Below are 13,418 nucleotides of genomic sequence, written 5' to 3'. Positions count from 1 at the left end.
CGCGTATGTGCGCTTATGTGCGCGTAAGTGCGCGTGTGTGCGCGTAAGTGCGCTTATGTGCGCGTAAGTGCGCGTGTGTGCGCGTAAGTGCGCGTGTGTGCTTTAGGAACTCAGTTACTTACACACTCACTCAATCTCACACTCACTCACACACAGACACTCACACATGCACATTAGACCTTTCTAAATATTACGTTAAAAAACATTACGTTCGAGTGCGCTTATGTGCGCGTAAGTGCGCACGTGTGTGCGCGTGTGTGCTTGCGGAACTTAGTTACTTACACACTCACTCAATCTCACACTCACTCACACACAGACACACACACATGCACATTAGACCTCTAACCCTAACTCCAACCCTAACCCTAACCCTAACCCTAACTCTAACCCTAACCCTAACTCCAACCGTAACCCTAACCCTAACTCTAACCCTAATGCTAACCCTTACTCCAACCCTAATGCTAACGCTAACCCTAATGCTAACGCTAATGCTAACCCTAACTCCAACCCTAACCCTAATGCTAACCCTAATGCGAATGCTAACCCTAATGCTAACCATAATGTTAATGCTAACCCTAATGAACACCGGTGAGTCCTCAACCCGCAGCAGTCCTCCAGGACCAGTGAGGACTCGGGAGTCCGGCGCAACACGCTCACCACACGAACGTGCCCCGAGACACTGAAGGCAGAGGCAGTCCTCCTAGGCTGCCAGGGGATCAGGAGCGGTCCTCCAGGAGACCAGGAACAGGAACAGGAGCGGCCCTCCAGGAAAACAGGAAGCTTGGGAACAGGAGCGGCCCTCCAGGGCAACAGGAAGAGGAGCGACCCACCAGGGTTTTTTTTAATACTTTGTGATAGATCGAATCAGAAACTTGAAAAAACTGTGATTCAATCTATTCTGTCACAAGTATATAAAAATTGAGCCATTCATGCCTTTGTGTTATTTTGCTAAAATAAACTTGCAGGATGAGAAAAACTAAAAAAAACAAGCAGTCTTGTACAGCACAAATTTAATCTGGACAATTAATTATCCATCCACAGAACAAGCAGTGAAAAATAGTGAAAAAGGATGGAGAACATTGTTCTGCTTTACAGGTTCATGTGCATGATTTAGATCAACCTTGCACATGTATTATTTATATTATGAATTTCCATCAGATGAAACACTATTTTTGTCCAGCATTGCTTGACAGAAGTAGCATCTCCAACCAGTTGGTGTGCAGGCTAAGTTGACATTGTTGTTCTGTCCATTCAGCCTTAAAATATAGGACAGCAGAAGAGAATCCTGACAGCAGATTTTTGATGAAAGAGGATACTGTCTGCTTCCATTCTGGTGTTTTCTTCTCACATAAAGTCATCTGAATCATACCCATCCTTCAAAAGAAAAAGAGTAGTACACCTTTGAGAAACAATAGACACATTTTTTTCTTTTTGATGATTTTATCATAAAAATCTCCTGTCTCTCCTATCTGTCTTACCTGATTAGACTTCATATTTTCTGTCTTCATCAGAGAAGAATAGTTTCTATTGAGAGAAAATTCAAGAAAATTGGGTAAAAGTGGGTTCTATAATTTTACAGACAGCACACAAACAGCAGTGGTAACCCTAACCGGGTTGCAACTGTGTTTAAATTTAGAAACCAATGTTTAGCTTCTAAAATGATGAGACCTAACCCTAACCTACCTGAGTTCCTCCATCTCTTTTTTCCTTTTCTGCTCCTCCTTTTCTCTCCTTTTTTGTTCTTGGAGTTGTGCTTTCTTCTCATTTCTCTCCTCTGTGTCCCTGGACTCCTTCTCAGCAGCCAAGTCAGGGTAGTGTTCTGCTTTGGTTTTCTCCAGACGGTTTACAATCTCATTAATCTTCTTCTCTACTGCCATGGTCTTCACCTGCACATTAAAGACAAAATAATAGAGATCAACTTCACTCAGTCTCATAACAAGTTAAAGCTCTGGAATAATCTGTCACTGACCTCTTTCTGACGATGAAAGCCGATCTGTCCTATGTCCATGTCTCCAGTTTTCTTCAGGTTGGCCCATGGTGTGTAAACCACACTGATATTGTTCATCTTGCAACCTGACAAGAGGCAAAAGACAACATAACAGAGGTGAATGGCTATTTTCATTTATTGACACCATGTAGGAATAAACCCTAAAACATTTACCAACACATTTATTCTGACATTTAATCTTGTTCAATGTAAAAACATGATCAGATGGACGTCTTTACCTTGGATGCTATTGTTTTTCACCAGCTGTGCACAATCGATCAGCACTTCAGGCGGGATATCATTTATAGTCTGGCCCTGAAAAAAACGGGCTTAAATCATGTCCCTTCATTTAGCAATATCTATAATAAAGCCAGCATAGCAATTCAGTGCAATTTTTGTTCACTTTACCTTTGGCAATCTTAGGTAAACATGTGCTGAGGACAGTTTGTCCACATGAAACCTAGATGTGGAACAAAAGTATAACTTGGTTTAAACTTTAAATTCCTCCCTTTCTTAGTAATTATTTATGGCAAGTTATGCAGAACTTTAGGTAAAGGTAAAGGATTCAAAATACAATAATTTCATACCAGATGTCCTCCAGCCATCCATACTTTATTAGATCCTCATCTGCCATACAAAGAATGTCAACTGTTTTATTAAATCTACCTCCAACAGAAATCAAAGAAGTAATAACAATGGAAGAGAATTTGTGCAACATACTTTCATATTTGTCCTTTCCCATGTAAATTGTGTAGGGAGGGTCTACCACTGAAACCAACAGATAAACAGCTACGTGATTACGCAAAAATGATATCCAACTTTACGATGACATTAAGTTAGTAGTTAACCACAGACCGTTAAAATAATACGGGCCAACAAAAGTACTTGCTAACATAATCGCTAGCTTTACTTACCGGCACTTGTGAAATAAAACACCATTTTAGATGCATTGAAAGTAATTAAGTGTTGAACAGTGCGTGTTTGATAGTTTAAGGCAATGGCAGCAACTATAAAAACAAAAGCTTAACAAATATATCTCAATGATGGAAGCTTTATATTTTCGCATGTACAAATCGACCCAGGAAGTAGTTATCGACGTCAAACGTTAGTAATGGATGAAAAGGAACTAGACTAATTCCTGTTTTCAAAATATAGGATTATTTTTATTTATTTAATTACAAAACTGTAGCCAGATTGTATGCGATACGTTGTAGCATCAACACCTTACTACATCATGGGCTCTAAAAGTCCGATTTATTACAAATACACAATTGTATTCACACGAATATATTCTTCTGAAGTGTGAAAGGTTGATTGTAAGAAAGAATTGCATTGTAATGTGATTCAATTTTGTGTAACTTGTTTACTTTGAAGGCAAAAGGCGTCTGTTCAATTTAAGAAGCAACTTGACTCATTTAGAGCACGATTTCACTTCCGGTTCACGTGGCCGCGTAACCGTTTTCGAGGCTGGCGCGCGCACTTTAAAAGAGGACGAACGCGGGCAGAAGAACCGAAGCGCCGCCGGGAACCGTGGTAATGTTTCACTTTGTCGAACCAAACTTCCACACAAACGTATTCGCTAAACTGAATAAACATTTGCTTTAGTCATTCTACATATTACGTCCCTTTTGGTGCGGAAGTAACCCATTGTATTCACGGCTACGTTATTTTCAAAATGTCTTCGGTCGAGTTTTGTTATGGAAATGTAATATAATATAAATATGGTGCTAAATGACATCTGGCTGGTACCAAGCTTCATTTTCATGATATCTCAAGCTTATCGGTAATGTCACTTATTCCCGCCAACTGCGCCAGCAGGTGAGTAACGCTAAAGCTGAAGGTGCACTTTTAAAGTGAATTAAAGTAAATTAAAGGGCATCTGTCAGATTTGTTAATGATGAAGATCACAACGTTTCAGTACATTAGACAAACGACGGATTTTCTTTTTTAAAGATGATGCTGACCAGGAAAAGAAAACTTCCATCGTTTAATGACAGGTGAGATGTGACACACAGTGAGCATCTTTTATACACTGAACTGGATTTTTTAAACAATAAAAGCAGAACACAATCTGCTACATTCATCCCTTAAAATCATCACCTCTAAAATTTTCTTAGGAAAAAAAAAGAACCTTCTAGAAGAAACCATCACAATCTTGTGCAAAATTAAAGGTTCTCTGTGTATCACAATTTTTTACACTTTGTATTATGTTTTGTGACTGAAAAATAGGGAATATTTGGGCCTCTGGAAATAATATATACAATATTTGACTTGTGTTTGATGTGGAATTTGTTTATTCCATATTTTGCTTTTGAGAGTCCCAGCTCATTAAAATGTTTTCTTTTCAAATTAAAATGAACCGATTGAGCTAAAAAGACCAAGTTTTGTTTGCTACATTATGTCTCATCCTAGTTTTGACCATTTTAACTCCAGTCCAGCAAAGACGGGAGTGGGGTCACAGATGTCCCCCCAGAGGACGAGTTCCCCCACAAAGAACCAAGTTGGGAGTCAAAACAAGAATGTTCATTCCCTACAGGAAAGCCCATGTTGGATAACAGGTACAGCAGATTAAAAACATTAGTAAAGCTTACTTGTTGTTTAACAAATCAAATTAACTTTGAGAATTAATCTATTTTTCATTAAATCTTTTAGTTTCTCCAGTTACATCACCCAATAAATCGCCATTCAAAAAATCCATTATGTCAAATTCCTTCTATGGCAAGCGGAAGGTTAACTACCTCACCCCATTGGAAAGAAAGGCCATCAAGGAGTCTTTGCATCCTCCTTCCTCTCTTCCACCTCCACAAGAGAAAAAGAAGCCAAAAATGAAGAGGGGGGGGGGACGAACCAAGGCAGCTGCCAGATCTAAGGAGACGGGAATCCACCGTTGTACAACTTCAGGAAAGACAGTTAAACAGTTGAAGCTGAACATCAGGTATGTGTTTATCTTCGACAGCATACATGTCGTACTGTCAACGGGAACATTAAGGTTTCTATAAATTGGTGTATAAACTTTAATGATATGGGGAAGGTTTTATTTATTTCCGTCCTTTGTTTTGGGGGTTTGTTCCATTCAACCAGTGACAAACCTGCATCGACAAGCACCACTGCTCCTGTATACGGCACTAACCCCACAGAGTCCAAGAAAATCTTCACCTTCGCCAGCTTCAGCAGTTCGAAGCCAAAACCCAAGATCTTTGTTGGAGCTGCTTTTTTCAACACGGGGAAGAAGCCAAAATCGATGTACAAGAAAACACACACACTGAAGTCTTCAAACAGATCAACCTCATCGCAGATAAAGTGCCAAACAGTCCAGAAATCAAAGCAGCTGTCCTCCCACACATCAGTTGCTGTGATTAAGCAACAGGGTTCTAAAACGGTGTGTAACCTGCAAGATTAAAGACCCCAACAGTTTCCTTTATGTTTTCAATGTGTATTTGCTTTTTTATATCATAATCCTTACTGGTGTATATCAAGTTGTGGTACAAGCTGTTTGTAAAACATGAAATTAAGATATTTGTGGTGGTTATTTTCAGATTGCTGTTCAGTCAGTGGAAACAAAAGGTCAGTTAAGTACCAAGCCAAGGTTGAAGTTTGACCCGTTAGACTGGATAGACTCAGTTGATGAGCAGTCTGAGACTCTGCAGCTTCCAAGGTGACCACATTTAGGCAAAAGCTGCTCATTAACTTTACAGAACCTTACTTCAAACGTTGCTTCAGTTGGCCAGTAACCTTTCTGTTACATTTGCAGCTCTCCTAACACATTGATAGAGAAATATGGACTTACCAAGCAGGTGAAGGTTTCATTGACACGGACCCCAGTGCCAGATTCTGCTTCCACAGCCTCGTCCCTCAGTTCACAGGTACACAGACTGTCAGACAGAAACAATATTGGACGATCGGAAAGGTGTGCAGGGGATTGTCTAGCCTTCTTTATACATCACTTGCCTTTTAAATTTGATCGTTTTTCTTCAGTGACAATGTCTTTTCACAGGATATTTCTCTGCCAAATGATGCTTCTGAACCCTTTTCTGATCTGTGGGCTACCAGCCCACTTAAACGTATGTAGATTCACTTGAGTGTCTTTAGTTAGTCTTCCCTCTTGCTAAATGGTGTCTTCCCTTAAAGAAACCTATTTAACATTTAGTTGTCTCCTCAGAATTGACACCATTGTATCCCATTTTTGGTTCTGCATCTAAGAGGTGAGAATGTTGGTTTCTGCTTTAATTTCACAATCATACAAATAAAGCAGAGGATGTGATCTAAAAATCTCAGCATGATGATGAAGATATAAGAATTTTGTGGGACAAAAAGTTTGCACTGTCTTCCTGGTCACGGGGAGGGTTATTAGAGGATGGAACTCTAGTAAAAAATGTTTTGATCTTTAGATTAAAGAAAGTTCTGCAGCCCCCAGTGCCTTGCAGCGCCCCCTCTGGCTCGATAATGGCACAACAGGCTGCACCTTCAGTTAAAGTTCGACCTGTTCGCAGGAGAGGCAAACCGAATGACGACCAGCTGATTATTGTATGTTCTTGTTTGGTTTTTGGTTTTTTTAATAGCAGAACATTGTGTTTTAAGTACTGAACAGCAAATGTTACAGGTAAAATATTCAATGTTGTAGATGTTTTTTTGTTTTTTTTTTTACTGTTATCGTATTTGTAACCCAGGTTAGGATTTCTGCTACTTCTGACATGTCTCGACTTACTAGGATGCAGGACAGAAGCACTTTGGAGCAGCAACCTGCACTTCTTGTGGTATGGTGTACAGTGCAGATAACCCAGAGGACAATTTCCAGCACAACCAGTTCCACCAGCACTTTGTAGAATCCATCAAGTTTGTGGTAAACATCTGCTTTATTAAATCCCCACGACTCTATACAGCCAATTGTCCTTTGTTTTGAGGATCTGTGAAGTAATTGCAGTTGATTTTATTTTAATTAAGTCAAATTCTGAATGCTTTTTGCAGCACTGAACTATTTTAGTGGTCTGTTTGTATTCTGTAATAATTTGGAATTTGATAGATATGCTGCCTGTTTGTTAGTTTCAGATTGAAGTTTCTTTCAGCAGGTCTTTCTGTGTTCCAGGGCTGGAAAAAGGAGCATGTGGTGGCAGAGTTCTGGGATGGAAAGATTCTACTCATCATGCCAGATGATCCCAAATATGCCACCAGGAAGGTGTGTGCAGGTTCTGAAGAGGCAGTTTCCTTGATTTTGGTTTAAAAAGAGAAAAAAAACAAGAGTTGTTTTTCTAAGTCGTCCATCGTTGCTTTGTAGTTGTGATTAAAACCTACAGTAAAAGATTCAAATGAAGCATAAATGTGTCAGCACTAAAATGTACCGTCTCACTGATTACAGGCTGAGGAGGTGCGACAAGTAGCTGACAGTGAGCTGGGCTTCCAGCAGGGGTCGCTAAGCAGACCAACACAAGCCAAAACCTTTCTGTTTGTGAGCACGGAGCGGAGGGTTGTGGGCTGTCTGGTTGCTGAACACATACGTCAGGTAAAATCCAACTATTGGCTATTGGGTATGGAACTATATGAACATTTTTCAGACCTTGATGTTTGTGGTTTTCCTCTTCATCTCTTCAGGCTTACAGAGTCCTGGAGCAACCAGATCGTCAGACAGACATGACAAAGGACGATTTCATGGAGAGACACAGAGCTTGGTGCTGCTCGACCATCCCTGAGCCGGCTCTCTGTGGGATCAGCCGAATCTGGGTGTTCAGTCTGGCCAGGCGGAGGAGAGTCGCCACCCGCATGCTGGACACTGTCAGGTAACGTTTTCTTGTCAATGATATGTGGGAAAGAAGTGTTCTGTGCATTTTACCTCAAATCTGAAAGAAGTACCGTAGTATTCCGTCCATTCATTTTGTTCCTCTGTATTTTCAGGAGCACTTTCATGTTTGGCAGTCATCTGACCAAAGACGAGATTGCCTTCTCGGACCCCACGCCTGACGGCAAACTCTTTGCTACCAAGTACTGCAACACGTCGGCGTTCCTCGTTTACAACTTTGTTGCGTGAAGTTGTCAAAGATTAATGTTTCATATTGTGCTTCTTGTTTTGGTGGTTTTTTTTAATTAGTGGAAAATGTGTTCAGGTTTGACTTTTGTGTTGATGCCGTTTCAATCATAGATGTCTGGCATTTTTAATTAACTCAATTTTCAAAGCGCTGAGGTTCACATCTTGTTACTATTTATACTCAGTGCTGCTCTTTTTTCTTTTGAATGTTTTATATGGACACTGACTGTTTGAATTAGTGTTTATAGTCAGCAAAAAATGTCCTCAAATGTTTCCAGTTTGCTATAAATCAAGTTTGTCATCACATTGTCCTTTTGATTTTTAATCATTTGTTTCCAGACTTTTTTCCAAGATAAATATTAACAGATGTTTAAACTGATGATACTTATTTTTATTTCCTTTTAATGCTGAGTCAGATCAGATGCTGCAAGTTGTTTTTCAAAAACAAGACTGATTGCCTAATGCGCTTTGGCACTAACGTTAACATTTGGAGTTTCTGATCACGGAATGGATACAGGCTTTCAATGAACACACACCTAGCAAAGAAAGGAGGTGGCATCATGTAGCTTTTTAAAGAGCCAAGATCGTTTTGGATGCCATATTGTTTTTAGCTGCAATTCTGTTCCCTGATTGGCTGATAAACACGTGGCCACAGCTAGTTGAACTGAGCTTCTTGCCATTTTTAAATTGAAATTTAATTCCACAGTTAAAGACAACTGCTGAATTATTTAATTATTCAAAGCAACAACTTAACATGTACAGTAAAAGAGAACCAATTTCTGAGTTCAGGAGATCTCCAAGTGAACAGTGCTGGGAAATATAAGGGCAGACAGACTATGAATAAAACAGAAAAAGGGAAAGATTTACACTAGGGAGATGCTGACAAGTTCATTTTACTGCAGGCAGAAAAACAGTCAGTCACCCACAATCACCTCACTTGGTGTTTTGGCAAGCAGGCTGTTGCTCTCCAAAGCCTGGACAATCTGAATGGCTGAAGGTCTTTTCTTGGGGTTTTCCTCCGTGCAGAGATAGAACAGCTCCACCATCTTCCGGTATGAGCTGCCCAAAGCCCCCTCATCTAGCGCCGGCCTCGTTCCCAGCCTTTCATAGTAGGCGTCCTCGTCAAAACTGTCCTCTGAAATACAAAACATATCATAAAAACCAATGTGAAAGCCATTCTAACAACTAAACTAATTAGTCAAGAAGACTGAGACAGAGGTGCATCGCTGTTCACCATCATCCTCATTATCCTCATTGTCATCATCCTCATCCTCCAGCATCTCCAGATGTGGCATCGCCAGAGTCATCATCTCCCACAGGGTCAGTCCGAAGGCGAAGATGTCGGCTTTGTCGGTGATCTCTCCCCCCTCCTCCTCCAGAGCCTCTTTAGGTTTCCACGGCTCTGTTCCGATGTACTCTGCCTTTGGATCTAACACTGAGGAAGGATGGAAGTTTCAGTTTAAGCTAACCCAAACTGGACAGGATTAGGGTTAAGGTAAGACTAATAAAAAGGTTAAAGGGGAAAAGAACCTCCGATCCAAACATTCAAGCATCCTCTTTCCCTTGAATATGTTGAAACTATAAAGCCAATATCTCCAATTTTTGAACCCTCTCAGTCAGTCATTGGTGCCATTTGGACTCCCGAATCTTCACCTTTCATGTTCTCGTCCAGCCGCAGAGACACACCAACATCGCAGATCTTGATGCTGTCAAAGTCTCCCTTGATGACGACATTACACGACTTCATGTCACCGTGCAGCAGTTTCTTCTCATTGTGAAGATACTGCAGAAGAAAACAAAGCACTGCTGATGTTTGGCAACTGCTATATTTTTTTCAATTGATCAGCCAGAACTCATCAAGTACCTGAAGTCCACGAGCTACATGCAGCGCCACCTTCTCTATGTTGGCAGCAGGAAATGCCTTCAGGCCGTCCTCCCTCCTCTTCTCAATAAGGTCATTGAGCGATTTCTCTCCTCCGTACTCCATAGCGAGACATTTGGAGCCATCTCTAGCCGTGGTGAAAGCACGAAAACCTTGATGTGAGAAATATAAAGTTCAAGGTTAAAAAGAAACAGTTTTGGGCACAATCAAACAAAGGCAGACTAATACTTCGTACAGGAATATTTAAGAGACGGAAAATGTAGCCTCCTTTAAAATGTGCTGGGTCCTGTATCTTACCAACAATATTAGGATGGTTGATTCCCTGCAGCAGCTTTGCCTCCTTATTCAAGCGCTTCTGGTAAACTGCCAGCTGTTTGGTTGCACACTTACTGTTGATCTTCTTCACGGCCCACGGAGAAGCGTTTACTTTTCCAGCCCTGGAAATAGATTAACCTTTAGATTAACTTTAACTAATTAACTGGTTAACTAGATTAACTTTAAGAGATGTTGCTACATTCTTCTACGTGCATGATAAACGTAATGGATGTTAAAATGTATCATTATTAGGACTAGCTCTGTGGTTATTATTAGGCTACATTCAACCTCAAATACAAATAAGCACATTGCCTTCAATTTTAATCAAATAATAGACCATTTAAGCTATTATCTGTTTTGTTTATTTTTACAATTGTTTTGCATTTTTAAGAGAGTGAAAACAGGTGCTAGTTAAACTACAGGAACCCCACAAACCTGTCCATCAGGTAAACGTTCACTCCAGTCCCACAGCCCAGCTTCTTCATGAAAGGTGAAGCTGGGATGGTGACTGGGGTCCCTCCATTACCGAGAAAGCTCCGAACTCGGACGTTTTTCGGGGTCTTGAATGCACCTTCATCAGTCGGAGAGGCCATTCTGTCCAAGAAAAGGGGGCAAATTTCCAAACAATCACCGTCAATTTAAGAAACCGAGATTTAAAATGAGTCTACGTTACATCTAGTCTATTAGAGAAGTTATTTTCAAAAGAATACTTGAGGCAATTTAAAACCCTCAAAAACACTGCCTGAATTCCCTGTAATATAAATTTCACCAATGGCGATGAGAGTTCACACGAAAGCATCCGCTAAAACGGGCCCTGATTAACTACGAACAGCTAGCATAAAGTCGAGAGTTCAATTGCATACGTATCGCTTATGGAGGAATACAAGATTATCACTTGGAGAATAAGTATAGATTTACTGACGTTTAAACCCAGTCACCTCCCGCGGTAGAATGCCAGTTAATCGCGCCGAAGGTTCAAAATGTTTTTTACGTCTATCTACGGATGCCGCAGAGGCACAAACCGGATTAAATGATTTAAAAAAAATAGTTGCATGTTCTCTTACAATTGCGATTTTTCAAAAAATGTGTGATTTGGTTATAAATATGAAGATATGCAAAACATTTTATTGTAACAACTGTAACTGGTAACATTTAAACAGTAAAATTATTTTATTGTCATAACAATATTTACCAGAAGAGGGCAGTCATGTTGTAAACTTCAGAGGTATCACGTTAGTTTGGCAAAGTGGTTAATAAGTTTCAATATCATAAATAGGTTATATAGTTACAGCCAGAAAGCAAAGAAATAAACAATTATATGCTTTTACGGTAGAAATCAAAATGTATCAGCCAAACATAAATCCTGAAATACAGAAGTGGTAATAGTAATTGTTGATGATAAATGTTTTGGGTAAAATGTTTATTTATATTTAATTTGTCCTTTACCATCAACATGCAATGATGTTACATAAGAAAACGCCTCAGTTATATGCATCACAGTGATATAGGAAATCAGCTACAACCTTTAACTTTAATCTCTAATTCAACAGATTGGAATAATTTCTCTCACTCAAACATGACTTCAACTCTCACGATTCCTTTTTCGTTTAGGCACCTTCACAGGCAGTAGGTGATGACTCTTTATTCTGTACATGGATAACAGTTTCATTATGAGGAAGATGGGAAGTAATGTGAACGACAAATATTTAAGGAATATAGCAATGAATGTCAATGACAAACCAGGTAAATACATTAATATTCCAACATGAGCACACACACACACACACACACACACACACACACACACACACACAAAAACCTTTTTATGCACGATTCAATGTTGTGGACTTAAATGCTTAAGACGAAGGCACATTTGTTCAGGCTCCTGCAGTTATCAAAAAGAAACAATAACCCTTCCTCCATGGTGCCGGCTTTACTTTTCTGACCCCAAATCCTTGTTATTGTGACTCCAAGCACTGCTTTGTCACTGAGAGGCTAAGGGAGGGAGTAGCGCACCGTCAACTCACGTTTGAAAACAAGAGAACTTTTCTGTAGGATGATGAACAGCTTTATGTGTTTGATTAAGGAAAGGCAAGGCATCCAGATAACTTATGACTGCGGTCAACAAAATTACATCCTCCCTTCTCACCCTCTCTCATCCATTATCCAGTGAACAGGTGAATTTATTAACGTCCTTCTCCTAAACCACCTGCCAGACCACTCCGCCGTGACATGTGAAACACAACATTTTTACAATGACATATGGATCCAGGTCCAAATTCTTTATGTCTTTTTGCTCTTTGACCCTATGAAAATCTAGCCATCACAGTTGCTATTAATAATCCACTTTGTGAATTTGAAGCCACCATTAGAGCATATAGAAACCAAGTCATAAGAGACTCTAATTGCCTCTTCTTCCCTGGTTACTGACAGCATACTATCATCCACATCGAAACAGTACAAAAGTTCATCAACCACCTCATAAAAGAACTGTCTTTTATTGTCTGCACATTTTCTCAATGCAAAGTTAACATAACTTGGTGATGAAGTTGCATCAAAAAGATCAAGATCCTAATATCCACCAACGTTTGGGTTGAATGACCATTGGGCCACAATAGAAACCATTAACAGGTCCACATTTACCCTGGCTACTCTCACTTGTTGAAACATGGACACAATGTCCGCCATGATCACCACCAGCTCCTTCCTGAATTTGATCAGGACTCCAGTCAGGGAATTGGTGAGATCTGGTCCTTGTAAGAAGTAGAGAGATGCAGACTGGAATGTTGTTCCATAGCTGAAGACCACACAGAGGTTTGCTTTCAGAGGGTGGTAGACATCATGGTGTGGAATTTACCACAGCCTTCCATCGCTAAGAGGTAGTTCCTTCACAGGTATTTGTTCTGCATGTCCTTTGGCAATCATATAATTGACAAATTCTGTGTAGTTTGGGGAGCAACAAATCTTCTTTTTAGGTTTAGGGCTGAAATTCTTTTAATTGACACCATGTCCAATCCATCACCACAGTTTCCTCCCAGTGGTTCATTAATTGTAACTAGAATGATGATTTAACTAGAATGATGAGAAGCTTAGAGTTACTTTTACCTCGGCAACTTCCGCTCCGGAAATTGGATGCTCCACCTCCTGGTCTCCTGACTCTGTTCCTCCTTGTGGATACGTGTTGGTAGGATTGAGGAGCTCCTGGAAGTATTCCTTCC

At 40.1% G+C, this 13,418-nt stretch overlaps 3 protein-coding genes across 11 annotated transcripts; 1 reads left to right on the top strand and 2 right to left on the bottom strand.

Moving 5' to 3' along the window:
• Positions 1-993: 993 nt before the first annotated feature.
• ccdc25 (coiled-coil domain containing 25) lies at positions 994-3,103 on the bottom strand. 4 transcript variants are annotated; one of them, XM_029850027.1, is made up of 9 exons: positions 2,902-3,103; positions 2,708-2,762; positions 2,575-2,614; positions 2,396-2,447; positions 2,227-2,302; positions 1,970-2,073; positions 1,684-1,886; positions 1,479-1,524; positions 994-1,399 (listed from the first exon to the last, which is right to left on the bottom strand). In XM_029850027.1, the coding sequence occupies exons 1-9, from the start codon at positions 2,935-2,937 to the stop codon at positions 1,364-1,366; spliced, it is 648 nt and encodes a 215-aa protein (XP_029705887.1). In that variant the 5' UTR covers positions 2,938-3,103; the 3' UTR covers positions 994-1,363. The 4 variants fall into 4 exon arrangements, with proteins under 4 accessions (XP_029705887.1, XP_029705888.1, XP_029705889.1 ...); XM_029850028.1 differs by having other exon boundaries at positions 994-1,374; positions 2,902-3,102; XM_029850029.1 differs by having other exon boundaries at positions 2,708-2,755; positions 2,902-3,101.
• Positions 3,104-3,412: 309 nt separating this feature from the next.
• On the top strand, positions 3,413-8,378 carry esco2 (establishment of sister chromatid cohesion N-acetyltransferase 2). Of its 5 annotated transcripts, none has more exons than XM_003976676.3 (15): positions 3,413-3,520; positions 3,941-3,984; positions 4,421-4,545; positions 4,640-4,922; positions 5,069-5,366; positions 5,524-5,642; positions 5,739-5,850; positions 5,982-6,048; positions 6,147-6,189; positions 6,376-6,511; positions 6,696-6,827; positions 7,071-7,160; positions 7,341-7,484; positions 7,574-7,758; positions 7,874-8,378. In XM_003976676.3, exons 2-15 carry the CDS (start codon positions 3,941-3,943, stop codon positions 8,004-8,006), a joined length of 1,911 nt encoding a protein of 636 aa, XP_003976725.2. In that variant the 5' UTR covers positions 3,413-3,520; the 3' UTR covers positions 8,007-8,378. The 5 variants fall into 5 exon arrangements, with proteins under 5 accessions (XP_003976725.2, XP_011615983.2, XP_029705043.1 ...); XM_011617681.2 differs by having other exon boundaries at positions 3,420-3,520; positions 4,400-4,545; XM_029849183.1 differs by having other exon boundaries at positions 3,500-3,517.
• A 331-nt stretch (positions 8,379-8,709) lies between these two features.
• Positions 8,710-11,214, bottom strand: pbk (PDZ binding kinase). 2 transcript variants are annotated; one of them, XM_011617685.2, is made up of 8 exons: positions 11,123-11,214; positions 10,636-10,794; positions 10,183-10,322; positions 9,868-10,037; positions 9,657-9,786; positions 9,238-9,438; positions 8,936-9,138; positions 8,710-8,837 (listed from the first exon to the last, which is right to left on the bottom strand). In XM_011617685.2, exons 2-8 carry the CDS (start codon positions 10,791-10,793, stop codon positions 8,736-8,738), a joined length of 1,104 nt encoding a protein of 367 aa, XP_011615987.2. In that variant the 5' UTR covers position 10,794; positions 11,123-11,214; the 3' UTR covers positions 8,710-8,735. The 2 variants fall into 2 exon arrangements, with proteins under 2 accessions (XP_011615987.2, XP_011615988.2); XM_011617686.2 differs by having other exon boundaries at positions 8,710-9,138.
• Between the last annotated feature and the right edge of the window lie 2,204 nt (positions 11,215-13,418).

Source organism: Takifugu rubripes, chromosome 16, assembly GCF_901000725.2.
Source record: "Takifugu rubripes chromosome 16, fTakRub1.2, whole genome shotgun sequence".
NCBI lineage: Eukaryota > Metazoa > Chordata > Actinopteri > Tetraodontiformes > Tetraodontidae > Takifugu > Takifugu rubripes.
Note: the sequence above shows the minus strand (reverse complement) of the source record. Positions and strands in the feature narration are given on the sequence as shown.

What these genes read in the sequence shown, in the direction of transcription:
- ccdc25 (XM_029850027.1), bottom strand. Translation starts at nt 2,937, where the DNA reads ATGCATCTAAAATGGTGTTTTATTTCACAAGTGCCG. An exon ending in GGGAAAGGACAAATATGAAA is followed by an intron (nt 2,615 to 2,707) that starts GTATGTTGCACA and finishes TTTGTATGGCAG; the next exon opens with ATGAGGATCTAATAAAGTAT. An exon ending in AAAATATGAAGTCTAATCAG is followed by an intron (nt 1,400 to 1,478) that starts GTAAGACAGATA and finishes TGTTTCTCAAAG; the next exon opens with GTGTACTACTCTTTTTCTTT.
- esco2 (XM_011617681.2), top strand. Translation starts at nt 3,941, where the DNA reads ATGATGCTGACCAGGAAAAGAAAACTTCCATCGTTTAATGACAG. An exon ending in AGCAACAGGGTTCTAAAACG is followed by an intron (nt 5,367 to 5,523) that starts GTGTGTAACCTG and finishes GGTTATTTTCAG; the next exon opens with ATTGCTGTTCAGTCAGTGGA. An exon ending in CGCATGCTGGACACTGTCAG is followed by an intron (nt 7,759 to 7,873) that starts GTAACGTTTTCT and finishes CTGTATTTTCAG; the next exon opens with GAGCACTTTCATGTTTGGCA.
- pbk (XM_011617685.2), bottom strand. Translation starts at nt 10,793, where the DNA reads ATGGCCTCTCCGACTGATGAAGGTGCATTCAAGACCCCGAAAAACGTC. An exon ending in GCTGGACGAGAACATGAAAG is followed by an intron (nt 9,439 to 9,656) that starts GTGAAGATTCGG and finishes ATCCTTCCTCAG; the next exon opens with TGTTAGATCCAAAGGCAGAG. An exon ending in TGAGGATAATGAGGATGATG is followed by an intron (nt 9,139 to 9,237) that starts GTGAACAGCGAT and finishes TTTGTATTTCAG; the next exon opens with AGGACAGTTTTGACGAGGAC.